At 40.5% G+C, this 14,087-nt stretch overlaps 1 protein-coding gene across 6 annotated transcripts in view; it reads left to right on the forward strand.

Annotated features, from left to right (window-relative positions):
- The window catches only part of Wdr47 (WD repeat domain 47), an 82,726-nt gene that overhangs the window by 18,777 nt on the left and 49,862 nt on the right, over positions 1–14,087 (forward strand). For 5 of the 6 annotated variants that reach the window (XM_008850413.2, XM_008850414.2, XM_029554672.1 and 2 more), the window contains exons 4-5: positions 3,249–3,333; positions 12,122–12,924. In XM_008850413.2, coding sequence (XP_008848635.1) covers positions 3,249–3,333; positions 12,122–12,924 — 888 coding nt within the window. Of the gene's footprint in view, positions 1–3,246; positions 3,334–12,121; positions 12,925–14,087 lie in introns of all 6 variants that reach the window. The other variant, XM_029554671.1, reaches the window with a different exon arrangement.

The following is a 14,087-nucleotide window of genomic DNA, read 5'->3' on the forward strand; positions in this document are numbered from 1 at the left end:
CAAGGATCTGAGTGCAACCAATTATGACTAGTAATAATCAGATACATACAGATTAGAGACACATGTGCAAACATCTCAGCGTTATGTGTTGATTTTTATTCAAGCAGATAGTTAACTTGGGTAGCCTCAAAATGCAAATTTTGTCTCCTCTCTAGTGGATTTCTGCTGAAACTTCTGCTTGGTCCTTTAACCTTCCTTCTATTGCTGCCTCTGTGCACATTGGAGTTTCTGTTGTGTCAAAAAACAGTTTAGGGAATAACCAAAGGTTTGGACACCTGAATTTATTCATTAGATTTTAGTGCATTTCTTTCTGTGGCTCTTTTTTCTGAATCTCTACTTGTTTTCTGTCTGCTCTAGCCGTATCAAACTAGGGTGCTGAAAACTCTAATACCTTTGGTTCTTAACCCCAAAGGTTCTTGTTTTCTAAGAATTGACTTCCTTCTATTGCTGAATTTTTTTTTTTGTTGTTGTTGTTTGTTTGTTTTTTGTAGCCCCAGCTGGCTTGGAACTCACTATGTAGACCAGGCTGGCCTCGAACTCACAGAGATCCGCCTGCCTCTGACTGGAGTGCTGGGCTCAAAGGGGTGCGCCACCATGTCTGGCTTGTTGCTGAGTTTTAGAGTTTTAGTAGTTTTCCCCTCCTTCCCTCCCTGCTTCCTTCCCTCCCTTTTTATCTGTTTTTTTTTTTTTTTTGAGTTAAGTTCTTACTACATAGCCCAGTCTATCTTCAAATTCAAAATCTTCCTGCTTCAGCTAGATCTACAGGCCTCTGCCACTATGCTGGCATTTTTTGGTTTTCTAATGTCTTCAGACTGTGTGTGAGTGCCTGTGTATGTTATATAAGATTTAATGTTATCTGCAGAAGTTAGTCAGATTCAAGCTACTTTACCACTATAAAAGTTGAATCATATATTTTGAGATAAGGTCCCCACTATGTAACCCTGGCCAGCCTGAAACTCATTATGTAGACCAAACTGGTCTTGATCTGTCTGCTTCTGTGGAGTGCTGAGATTAAAGGTGTGTGCCACCACACCTGGCCTGAATCTTATATTTTGATTGACCCACTCAGCATTTTTGATAACTTTGCTTTTATACTTTATCTGGACTACTGTTTCTCCTGTTCTGATAGTCTACTAAGTTGGTGGGGTTTTTTCTTGGTTCTGGTTTTTGGTTTTGTTTTTTTTTTTTTGAGTGCCAAAGGCCTTACACATTGTGCTGGTTTGAATGAAAATGTCTCCCAAGTGTTTGGACATCTTACCCCAGATGATGGCGCTGTTTTGGGAGGGTTTAGAACATGTGGCTATCCTGGAGGAAGCACGTCACTGGGGGTGGGCTTAGAGAGTTCTTAAGCCTTTCCAGATCTCCAGTTGCACTCTTACTTCCTGTGCCTGCGTGATGATGTGAGAGCTTAGCTTTCTGCTGCTCCTGGTCCAGCCACCTCCAGCCACCATGCCTCCCTGCTATGACAGACTGTAATTCCCCTGGAACTCTTCTTTCTATAAGTTGCTCAGGTCAGTGTTTCTATCACAGCAACAGAAAAGTGACTAATACAATAGTTGGTACCAGAAGAGTGACTAATACACACATGTTGGATAAGTGCTTTACCATGGAGCTACCCATCCCTTCCTTTACTTTTTTTTTTTTTTTTTTTTTTTTTCTTTTGAGACAGGGTCTCCCTGTAGCCCCAGCTGTTGTGGAACTCACTATGTAGACCAGCTGGTCTTGAACTCACAGAGATCCGCTTGCCTCTGCCTCCAAGTGCTGGGATTAAAGGTGTGCGCCACTACGCCTGGCCTCCTTCCTTTACACTTTATTTTGAGACAGGGTATTACTAAGTTCAGGCTGGCCTTGAATTTGTGGCCCTCATGCCATATGCCTCCCAAATAACAGATTATAGGCTTGTACCACCAGGATGGCCCTAAAAGTCAGTTCTTACACCTTTCCTTTTACTTCCTATATTTTCTGGTAGATTTATTTTTACATTCCTTTGACATCTTGCTTATCCCTGTACATATTTCATGCAGTTTACTAGATAACCTTAAAGGCAAAGATTTTGTTTTATTGGACATCTTTTACTAAAACACTGGACTGAAGTTCCATTCTGTTTTTTTTTTGTTGTTGTTGTTTTGTTTTTTCAATCCTTAGAAACACTTTTTCTTTAGAGTTCTTAAAAATATCAGACTTTTTAAAAATCTTTTTGAGACAGAGTTTTTCTGTATCCCCAGCTAGCCTGGAAGTCACTGTATAGACCACGCTGGCCTCAAACACACAGAGATCTACCCTCCTCTGTCTCCCAAGTGCTGGGATTAAAGGCTAACAGAATAAATATTTTAAAATGTGAAAAGCCAGGTGTGGTGGTACATACCTTTAATCCCAGCACTCAGATGGCAGAATCAGGTGAATCTCAGTGAGATCAAGACTAGCCTGCTCTACTAAGCTACAAAGTGAGTTCTAGGCCAGCTGGGGCTACAGGGAGACCCTGTCTCAAAATGACCCAAAAAAAAGGTAAAAAGAAGAAAAATGTCAGGTATGATATGTATACCTGTAGCCTCAGCTGCTTGTTAGACTGAGGCAGGAGGATTATGAATTTGAGGCCAACCTGGTCAGCATAGCAAAATCTCAAGGAAAAAACAAAACAACAAAAAGTTTATTCATGTATGGTGATACATGCCTGTAATTCAGTACTTGGAGCTTGAAGCAAAAGGATCTTGGTTTCCAGGCCAGCCTGAGCAAATGAGACCTTGTCTCAAAGAAAAAAAAAAAAGAAAGAGAGGAAAAAGGGGCAAAGAACAAAAAAAGACATTTGTTTTCAAATTTGAAATCATTTGACATCTTCCATAAAACCCAGATTTTTTTTATAGAATCAATTTTGAATTTAAATCTTTAAGGGGGCTCAGAGAGATGGCTGAGCTGATAAGAGCGTTGGCTGCTCTTGCGGAGTTACAGGTGTGGTTTACAGCACTGCGTGAAACAAACTTGGTCTGTTTTGCTTCAGAAACTTGGATGTCTTTTCTGGTCCTTAGCATTACTCCTTCCCTCCTCCTCTAACACCAACTCCTCCCTCCCTCCCTCCTTCCCTTTTTCTTTTTTTCTTCCTTCTTTTTGAGATAAGGGCTTAACCTTGTAGCCCAGGCTAGCTTTCAACTCATGATCTTCTCACTTTACCTCCTGAGTGCTGAGTTTATAGACATGTACTACCATGCCTGCTATCATTCAACTTTCTAATCAAAATGTTTTGTCTTTCACAGGTTTCGTTATATTATCCTGAAGCAGAAGTTTCTAGAAGCTTTATGTGTTAACAATGCAATGTCTGCAGAAGATGAGCCCCAGCATGTAAGATTTTTATTCCTGAAGGTTTGCGCCCTAGTCTTGTTTTCAGTTCTGAATATTTTATTCACTAAAACAGAAGAATATTATCATGAGTTTTCAAAGTTTTTATGAGCTGTGGTGGAGGAGCAAGGTTTGCTTTTTTGCAGAGGTTGTACTTTGAATCTGTAGTGCTTCTAAACCTGTTCTGTGATTTAAGCCAAGATGATTACTGAATAGCTGTCTAATTGAGTATATTCCTCTCCTTTAAGGTAAGTTAGATCAAGGCTTCTTAAAGTCTTTCCTTTGGTGACTCCTTTTGCCTTAGAAATTTATTTTTTTAATTTTATTTTATTATTTTTATTTTATGTGTATGAATGTATTGCCTGCATGTATGTGAGTGAACCTGTGTTGTGCAATGCTGAGGAGGTCAGAAGAGGGCTTCGGATTCCCTGGATCTGGAGTTAAGGATGGTTCATAGCTGCCATGTGGGTGCTGGGAATTGAACCTGGGTCCTCTGCAAGAGCAGTCAGTGCTCTTAACCGCTGAGCCATCTCTCTAGCCCCCTGCCTTAGAAATTTTTACATGACTCTAGATAATAGGTATACAAATGAAATATTTACTGATAATAAATCATGAAGAAATTTATTATTTGTGTGTGTGTGTATGTGTGTCTGAGGTGTACTCGTGTGTGTGCACCTGGAGGAGGGTGTATCATGTCCTATTATCATTCTCTGCCTTATTCTTTTGAGGCAGTTCTCTTGCTGAACCTGGAGAAGGATTTTTTTTTTTTTTTTTTTCGTATCCTGCAAGCCTCAGCAGTCCTTTCTTTGTACACTCAGTCCTGAGGTTACAGGCATGTTTGGGATCATACTTGGTTTTACGTGGGTGCTGAGATCTTAACTGTAGTCCTCACTCTTACACAGTAAACTGTACTTTTAACTGCTGAGCCATCTCTGCAGCCCCTTTATATATTATTTTAAAAATCTTTTCATGTGGGTGGGTGTATGTTCCATGTTTGTATGTGTGTATATGTGTGTGTGCATGTGCGTGTGTGTGTGTGTGCTTGCTATGGTGTGTGAAGGTCAGAGAACAGCCTTGGGTGTCTGTCCTGGCTCTACTTTGTTGAGACAAAGTCTCTTTATTGTTCACCTCTTTGTATGCCAGGCTAGCTGGCTGTGAGCTTCCTGGGATTCTCCTGTCTCCACCTCCTGTCCTGCTGTACCAGCACTGGGATTACAAACACGTATTACTACACCCAGTTTTATTTGCGTTCTGTGGATACAGACACAGGCCCTTGATGCACTTTACCCACTGATCCATTTTCCTAAACTCTCTATCCTCCCTCCCTCCCTGTCTCAGAAATACATACATACATACATACATACATACATACATACATACATACATAAGAAAGACAGACAGACAGGGTCTCATGTAGCTCAGGCTGGTTTTGTGTAACTAGGCATGATCTTGAACTTTTTCTCTTTTTTTTGTCCTTTTGAGACAGAGTTTCCCTGTAGCCCCAGTGGCCTGGAACTCTATGTAGACCAGGCTGGCCTTGAATCTGCCTGCCTCTGCCTCCCGCTGGGCTGCAACCTTGAACTTTTGATCTTACTGCCTCTTCCTGATGCTCACTCATTTTTACAAAAAGAATTAAATCTTAGGTAACACAGGATGTAGAACATCTTCAACGTTTTCTCAGAGTTAGTATTTTTTTTTTAATTTTACTTATTTATTTTTAGTCTTTTTTGAGACAGGGTCTCCCTGTAGCCCCAGCTGGCTTGAAATGTACTACATAGACCATGTTGGCCTTGAACTCACAGAGATCCACCTGCCGCTGCCTCCCGAGGGCTGGGATTAAAGGCGTGCGCCACCATTCTGGGCTATAATTTTGCTTTATAATTATTAAAGGTGACAATACCACTTTACATAAGTATGTAGTACAAAAGGGCAAAAGTGCATTTAGGGCCATATCAGAAATTGTTGGAAATTTTGTCTTAATCCCAAACCAAAATTAATTGGATAACTTTTTTTTTTTTTTTAAATGTAACTCGGGCTGGAGAGATGGCTCAGTGGTTAAGAACACTAGTTGCTCTTGCAGAAGACCCAGGTTCAAATCCCAGCACCCACATTGGCAGCCAACAACTGTCCATAACTCCAGTTCCAAGGGATCTGACAGCCTCTTCTGACCTCCGGGCATTGCACAACATGGGTGCACTTACCTATATGCAGGCAATACGTGCATACACATAAAATAAAATAAAGATATTAAAATATAAATTAAAAAATATTTTATTTATTATTTTTTATTTTATGTGTATGAGTGTATTGCCTGCATGTAAGTTGAGTGCACCCATGTCGTGCAATGCTGTGGAGCTCAGAAGAGGGCTTCAGATTCCCCTGGAACTGGAGTTAAGAACGGTTTGTAGCCGCCATGTGGGTGCTGGGAATCAAACCCAGCTCCTCTGCAAGAGCAGTCAGTGCTCTTAACTGCTGAGCCATCTCTCCAGCCCTTAAAATATAAATTTTTATTTGATTGCTTTGAAGCAGAATCTATTTTTGAAAGTGTCAAGATTTATTAAAATTAATTTTTTAAAAATCAAGTTTTAAGCCCTAAGGGTTAAGAGAGGTTCTCTGAAAGAAAGACTCACCCAAGAGCAAGGTATGAACTTTTTGTAAGAGTTACCTTAATTGATTACTTTTTTTTTTGGTCTTTTTGAGACAGGGTCTCTCTGTAGCCTTAGCTGGTCTGTTACTTGCTATGTAGACCATCTTTTTGAGACAGGGTCTCTCTGTAGCCCTAGCTGGTCTATTACTTGCTATATAGACCATCTTTTTGAGACAGGGTCTCTCTGTAGCCCTAGCTGGTCTATTACTTGCTATGTAGACCAAGGTGACCTTGAACTCAGAGATCCACCTGCCTCTGCTCCCAAGTGCTGGGATTAAAGCATGCACCACCACACCCGGCCTTAATTGATTTCTAATTGATGGACTATTATAACACAATACAGTCTAAAGATTATCAGTAATCTTATCCTTACATACTGAAGAATAAATACTAATAAGATAGTATTTTAAAGTCTTTGTTTTCTGTAAACTGTTACATCCCAATAAGACCAGAAAACTTCTATTATTTTTGTATAAACAATAGAAACACCACAATTCAGAACATAACATGAGCTGAGGTTGCTTTATGCAGTGTTCATAGCTGTTGTGTGGGGTGAGGGCCTGCACAGTGCAGAGTATTCATATTAAATGTTCAGAACCAAGTGCAGTGAAGTCCTACAATGGAACACTGGCGAGTACTGCTAGAAACACCTGGGACTCGTGTGTTTGATTTTGAGTTAATTTTTGGTTGTTGTACATTCAGAAGCATTTCACTATTAATCTAATTTTTTTGCAACCCCATATTCAGTTCCCAGGCTGTGACCCACAGTTTAAGGAGCTAGGAAGTAGATAGTGATAACTGATTTGATCACTCATCATTGCATCTTTTCTTTTTCTTTGGTGGTGGTGTTTTTTTTTTTTGACACAGGGTCTCTCTGTAGCCCCAGCTGTCCTGGAACTCACTATGTAGACCAAGCTGGCCTCAAACCCATAGAGACCTGCTTGCCTCTGTCTCCTGAGTGCTGGGATTAAAGGCGTGTACCACCATGCCTGGCTCAAAAGTTCCTTTTTAAATTTTTAGTTAATTTTTATTTAATGTGTATGTGTTTTACCAGCATGTAAATGCACCATATACATGCAGTGCTCACAGAGGCTAAAAGAGTGTGTCAGATCCTCTGGAACTGGTGTTATGGATATTAGCTGCCATGTGGGTATTGAGATCCAAACCCACATCCTCTGTAAGAGCAGCTAGTGCATTTAACTACTGGGTCATCTCTCCAGGCCTCAAAAGTTACTTTTTCATTATTAGTATTGTCACATCTGAACCAAGTAAATTTTCATTGGATAAACTGTCTTAGTCCTTTCAGACTGCCATAAAAAAACAGTCAAGCCAGTAGCTTATGGGTTGTAGAAATTTATTTCTCGAAGTTTTGAAAGCTGGAGATTCGAGATCAATGTTGCCAGCAGGTATATGGGGCTTTTTCTCTGGTTCATAGGTGAGACCTCCTAGGTGGGTCCTCACATGGTGTGGAGTAGGCTAGATAGCTCTCTCCATTTATGAGAGCTCTGTCCTCATGACCTCATTACTTCCCAAAGACCTCACCCCTCTAATACCATCATATTTGCAGTTTAGGACTGCAACAAATGAATTTTATTTATTTATTTAACTTTTATTCATTCATTCATTCATTTATTTTTGGTCTTTTTGAGAAAGGGTCTCCCTGTAGCCCCAGCTGTCCTGGAACTCACTATGTAGACCAGGCTGGCCTTGAACTCACAGACATCCGCCTGCCTCTGTGAGTGCTGGGATTAAAGGCGTGTGCCACCATTCCCTGCTTAACTTTTTTTTATTTTTATTTTTTGGTCTTTTTGAGACAGGGTCTCCCTGTAGCCCCAACTGGCCTGGAACTCACTATGTAGACCAGCTTGGCCTCAAACTCACAGAGGTCTACCTGCCTTTGCCTCCCAAGTGCTGGGATTAAAGGTTTTATTTAATTTTTAATTTTTTAAACTATTCGTTATGTATATGGTGTATGTGTGTGTGGATGTGTACTCTAGAGGCCAGAGAAGAACATGCACACACACACGCACACAAATAAATAAATAACCAGGTGTGGTGGCGCATGCCTTTAATCCTAGCACTTGGGAGGCAGAGGCAGGTGGATCTTTGTGAGTTCGAGGCCAGCCTGGTCTACATAGTGAATTCTAGGACAGCTGGGGCTACAAGGAGACCCTGTCTCAAAAAAAGACAAAAAAAAATTAAAATAAAAATTGAAAAATTACACTTTTGGGGGCTGGAGAGATGGCTCAGCGGTTAAGAGCACTGACTCCTCTTGCAGAGGACCTGGGTCTGGTTCCCAGCACCTACATGGCAGCTAACAACTGTCTGTAACTCAGTTCCAGGGGATCTCATGCCTTCTTGTGACCTCCTTGGGCATTGCATGACACAGGTGCACTTACATACATGTAAGCAATACACTCATATACATAAAATATTTTAAAAACTTACACATAGCCAGGTGAGTTACATAGAGACCCTGAATCTTACCACACTAAAAAAAAAAAAGAACATTCAAAAGTTATAATTTGAAACCTGAATTGAATTAGAATGCTGCTTTTGTAGGTAAAAATTTTAATTTGGTAATTAACTAAATTAAAATTTTTTTGATTTTTTTTTATATTATGTATATGAGTGTTCAGCCTATATGTACCCATGTATGCAGTGTGCATAGAAGCCAGGAGAGGGTGTCAGATCCTTTGAAACTGGAGTTATGGATGGTTGCTAATTGTCATATGGGTGCTAGAAACTAAATCCTGGTCCTTTGGAAGAGTAGCTAATGTTCTTAAAGTCCCAAGTCATCTCTGCAGCCCCCTAATTTTTAAAAAATTTGTTTTTATTGAATTTGTGTATTTAATAGAGAATATCTCAAGCAATATTAATCATCTTTATACCTCTGTCTCTCCCAGCACCCTCCCATAGCCCTTCCACTGGAACCCATAATACTCTGTGTTAAGGCCCACTGTGTCAAGTCAGTGTCTCCAGACATTCCCCAGTGTAAGTTCATCCACTGAGGTGTAGTCAGCCTATCTAGAGTCCCTTGTTTTAGGATGGTCAGCTCTTTCTCACCTAGCAGTAATCAGTTGCCAATATTTCTTCAGGTAAGATTGGGGTCTGCTGTTCATTTCCCCAGTTCTGTGCTGGGTTTTTGTCTGCCTGAGTTTGCATGGGACTTGTGTATGCTGACCTTATTGCCATAGAATCATATGAGTAGGCTCCCAAGAGCCTGTAGGACTCTGTTTCCAAAGGTCATGCACCTCCTCCCTGGCTTTAGAATATTTCGCCCCCTCTTCTGCAGTGGTCTCTGAGCCCTGGGTGGGTGAAGTTTAATGTAGGAGTCCTGTCCAAGGACCAGCATTCTGCGACTCTTAATCTCTACATTTGGCCATTTGTGACCTTCTGTGTTCCTGGCCCTCTTTTGCATGAGGGAGCTTCATTAATGAGAACTGAGAGATTCATTAGTGTCCTCTTCTTTATCTGTTCTATGTTCTGTGTGCCTTAGGTGTACAGGTTGCATTGTAGATGTGTCCCTTGGGCCTGGGTAACTCATAGACAGTGTCTGCATGTGACCATTTGTAGTACTTGGTAATAGTCTCCAACTGGCGCAAAATGTTTCTTTGACGAGTGGTGATTGGGATTTGTCTGTAGATATAAGGATACATATTTTGCACATAGTAAGAAATTACATTAGTCTAGGGTTGTGACAGTCTTGTGTATTTGGTTATGTTTACAGTACCGCACCTCCCGTTCAGTGGGCTTTTAGTTCAATTAGGTAGCTGTTGATTGCCCCCAAGATAAAAGTGCTACTATTGCACCAATGCCATACTCTATGCTGGCCATTAATGTGGTTATTTGGTCTTGAAGCTGGTGTTGGACCACTGAATGATGTTTTCCTTGGCACTTTCATATTGCTCTCCAAAGCTATGAGATTTAGCCTTCAGGGGAAGTGGTTTCAGGTCAGTTCCAGCTCTATTGCTCCAAATCCTGTGTCCGAAGTATGTTCTGTCTTCAGTAGTAGAGCCTTACCTTCAACTTATGGGAGGTCATCAAGGCCTGTGGGAACAGCCTGTATAATTCTGGAAGTCTTTGGACCACCCTGGCCAACAACTCACTGAAGGTTTCTCTTGTTTGGCGCTGTTTCTTGCTATGTAGCCTTTAGCTAAGCACATAGACTCATACAGAGATACTGTATGTGTAATTTGTCGTTATGTTGTTGGACTAATAGGTTTCCCTCTGTTTTTTTTTTTTAACTAGCTAAGCATTATTTATTCTCTCTCTCTCTCTCTCTCTCTCTTTCTCTTTCCCAATTTAAAGTATCCCCATTTTCCCCATCTCTCCTTCAATAATACCAGTCTCCTATGGTCCCACCTCTCTCTTGCTCTCCTCTCTTTTTTAAAAATCTTTTTGAGACAGGGGTTCCCTGTAATTCACTATGTAGACCAGGCTGGCCTTGAACTCACAGAGATCCACCTGCCTCTGCCTCCCTGAGTGTTGGGATTAAAGGTGTGTGCCACCACGCCCAGCCTGGTCCCACCTCTCTTGAGCTCCTTCTTTCCCTTTAATCCCCAAGGTTCCTTGTATAACCTTCCCTCTCCCATCTCATTTAAAAATAGCCCCATTTTTTATCCATGTCTCCCATACTAACATTTGTTTCCTACTGTTCTCCTCTCTCGGGTTCTTTTTTTTTTTTTTTTAAACTTTACCTTCCTGGTTCCTTTTCATTATTTTGGTTCCTGCAGTTGCATCTAGGTACATACACACATAAAAGGATTTGGAGCTAGCATCCACATGAGGGAGAATATATGCCGTTTATTTTTCTCAGTCTGTGTTACTTCACTTAGTATAACAGTTTCTAGTTCTATCCATTACCTGCAAATTTCATGATTTCATCTTTCCTTACCCCTAAGTAGAATTCCATTGTGTAAATGTACTGTATTTTCATTATCCACTCGTCAGTTGAGGGACACTTAGGTTGCTTTCATCTCTTAGCGATTGTGAAAAGAGCAGCTACAAACATGGATGTACAAGTGTCTCTGCAATAGGATGAGTACTTTGGGTATATGCCAAGGAGTGGTATAACTGGGTCATATGGTAGGTTCGTTTTTAGATTTTTTTTTTTTTTTGGTCTTTTTGAGACAGGGTCTCCCTGTAGCCCCAGCTGTCCTAGAACTCACTACGTAGACCAGGCTGGCCTTGAACTCACGGAGATCCGCCTGCCTCTCCTCTGCCTCCCGAGTGCTGGGATTAAAGATGCACACCACCAGGCCTGGCCATTTTTAGTTTTTTAAGAGTTTTCCACACCGCTTTCCATAGGGGTTGCATGAGTTTGCAATCCCAGCATCAGTGGATGAGTGTTCCCCTTTTCCCACATCCTCTCCAGCATTTAGTATCATTTGTTCTCTTGATCTTAGCCAGTCTGACTGGGGAAAGTTGAAATCTTAAAGTGGTTTTAATTTGCATTTCCATAATTACTAACAATGTTGAACACCTTTTAAGATGTGTCTTAGCCATCTTTATTTCTTCTTTTGAGAACTCTGTTCAGATCCTTAGCCCATCTTTTAATTGGGTTGCTTGCTTTCTTGATTCTTTGTGTTTTGAGTTCTTTATATATTCTGGATGTTAAACGTCTGTTAGCTGTGTCGCTCGTGAAAATTTTCTCTCACTTTTTGAGTTTTTCTCTTCACTTCCTTGGTTGTTTTGCTATACAGAAACTTTTTAGTTTAAAAAGGTCCCACTTGTTGATTCTTTACCTTAATTCCTGAGCAATTGATGCCCGGTTTAGAAAGTCCTTTCTTCTACCTGTATCTCCCCTAATTTTTTTTTTTAATTAAAAGAATTATTTTCTGAAAACATTTTGGTTCCTCAGTTAAAAATTGTTACATGTTCTACAAATTATATGTGTGTTTTCTGCACCAGATTTTTTTTGTTTGTTTGTTTGAGACCAGCTGGCCTGGAACTGGATATGTAGACCAGAGACCAGGCTGGCCTCTATCTCAGAGAGATCCCCCCTCCCTTCCTCCCAGTACTGGGATTAAACATGTGCACCACCATGCCTGGCTCAGAATTTATCTTTTGTACTCTATTTCATTTTTAAGGTGAGCATTTACCTTTCATCTCTTTTTATAGTCATCATTTATATTTTTTTAGTTGGAATTTACCATGCAAGAAGCTGTGCAGTGTTTACATGCTCTAGAAGAGTACTGTCCCTCTAAAGATGACTATAGCAAGCTCTGTTTGCTCCTGACTTTGCCTCGTCTGACCAATCATGCTGAATTTAAGGACTGGAATCCCAGCACTGCACGAGTTCACTGTTTTGAAGAGGTTTGTGTCATGGTTGCAGAATTCATCCCTGCTGACAGGAAGCTAAGTGAGGCTGGTTTTAAAGCAAGTAACAATCGCTTATTTCAGCTTGTAATGAAAGGCCTGCTTTATGAATGCTGCGTAGAATTTTGTCAGAGTAAAGCAACTGGAGAAGAAATTACAGAAAGTGAAGTACTTCTTGGCATCGACCTCCTATGCGGTAACGGTTGTGATGATTTAGATCTAAGTTTATTGTCTTGGCTTCAGAACCTCCCTTCTTCCGTCTTTTCTTGTGCATTTGAACAGAAAATGCTTAATATTCATGTTGACAAACTTCTGAAACCTACAAAAGCTGCATATGCTGATCTTTTGACTCCTCTTATCAGCAAACTTTCTCCCTATCCATCATCTCCAATGAGAAGACCTCAGTCAGCTGATGCCTATATGACTCGCTCTCTGAATCCTGCATTAGACGGCCTCACATGTGGACTAACCAGTCACGATAAGAGAATCTCAGACCTTGGCAACAAAACTTCTCCAATGTCACACTCATTTGCTAACTTCCATTATCCAGGGGTACAAAACCTCAGCAGAAGTCTCATGCTTGAGAATACAGACTGTCACAGTATCTATGAAGAATCCCCTGAACGGTAAGCATTTGCTCATAAAAATTAGGATATCCAGTTAAGTTCAAAGTAGTCTGACTATAGTGTGTGTGTACATTCTTGATGTTCAGCACATTTTTTAAAAATTCAAGTTTTGCTTTTAAAAATTCTATTTTTATTTTATATGTATGGGTGTTTTGCTTACATGTATGTAAGTGTACCTTGTGTGTACAATTCCTAAGGAAAGAGAAAAGGGCATCAAATATCTTGGAACTGGAGTTATGGACAGTTGTTAGCCATCATGTCTGTGCTGGGAACTGAACCTAGGTTCTGTGCAATAGCAGCAAGTGCTCTTAACCCCTGAACCATCTCCTCATCCCTAAGTTTATTTTTAAAGTTAGCTTACAAAGTAATGAGTTTCATTATGGCAGGCCATTTTATACATGTATGTCATTAGACTTTGGTCTAATTTGTCCCTTCCTCACTGTCCTTCCCTGTGCTTCCTACCCCCCGCCCCCCAGACTGGTGCCCTTTCTTCCTTCAGATAATCCTCTTTATGCTTTCAGGCATGTGTATTCCATTACCTTGTCTTTTCTCCCCTCCCATAAGATGCCTTCCTCTCATCATGATCTCCTTTCTAGTTTGATGACCTAGATAAACCATATATATAAATGTTTATAATTTAATTAATAAATTAATTTTGTTGTTTGGAGACAGGTTTTTGTGTAGTCCCAGCTGGCCTAGAACTTTCTGTATAGACCAGGCTGGCCTCAGTCTCACAGAGATCCATCTGCTTCTGCATCCCAAGTGCTGAAACTAAAGTCATGCACCACCATGCCTGGCTTATAACTGTAATTTTATTTTATTTTATTTTTTTATCTTTTTGAGACAGGTCTTCCCCTAGCCCCAGCTGTCCTGGAACTCACTATGTAGACCAGGCTGGCCTCGAACTCACAAAGATCTGCCTGCCTCTGCCTCCCAAGTGCTGGGATTAAAGGCGTGCGCCACCACGCCCGGCCATAATTGTAATTTTAAATTTAGGTTCTGTGTATAGGATAAAGTATGGTATTTATCTTTCTGAGTTTGGCTTATTTCATTTAACATAATGATTTCCAGTTACATCCATTTTCTGAAAATGTCATAACTTCATTTTTCTTTATGGCTGAATAAAATCTTGTATATACTTATCACATTTCTTTTTTTAAAAT

Source organism: Nannospalax galili, unplaced genomic scaffold, assembly GCF_000622305.1.
Source record: "Nannospalax galili isolate Female #2095 unplaced genomic scaffold, S.galili_v1.0 scaffold5, whole genome shotgun sequence".
Taxonomy (NCBI): Eukaryota; Metazoa; Chordata; class Mammalia; order Rodentia; family Spalacidae; genus Nannospalax; species Nannospalax galili.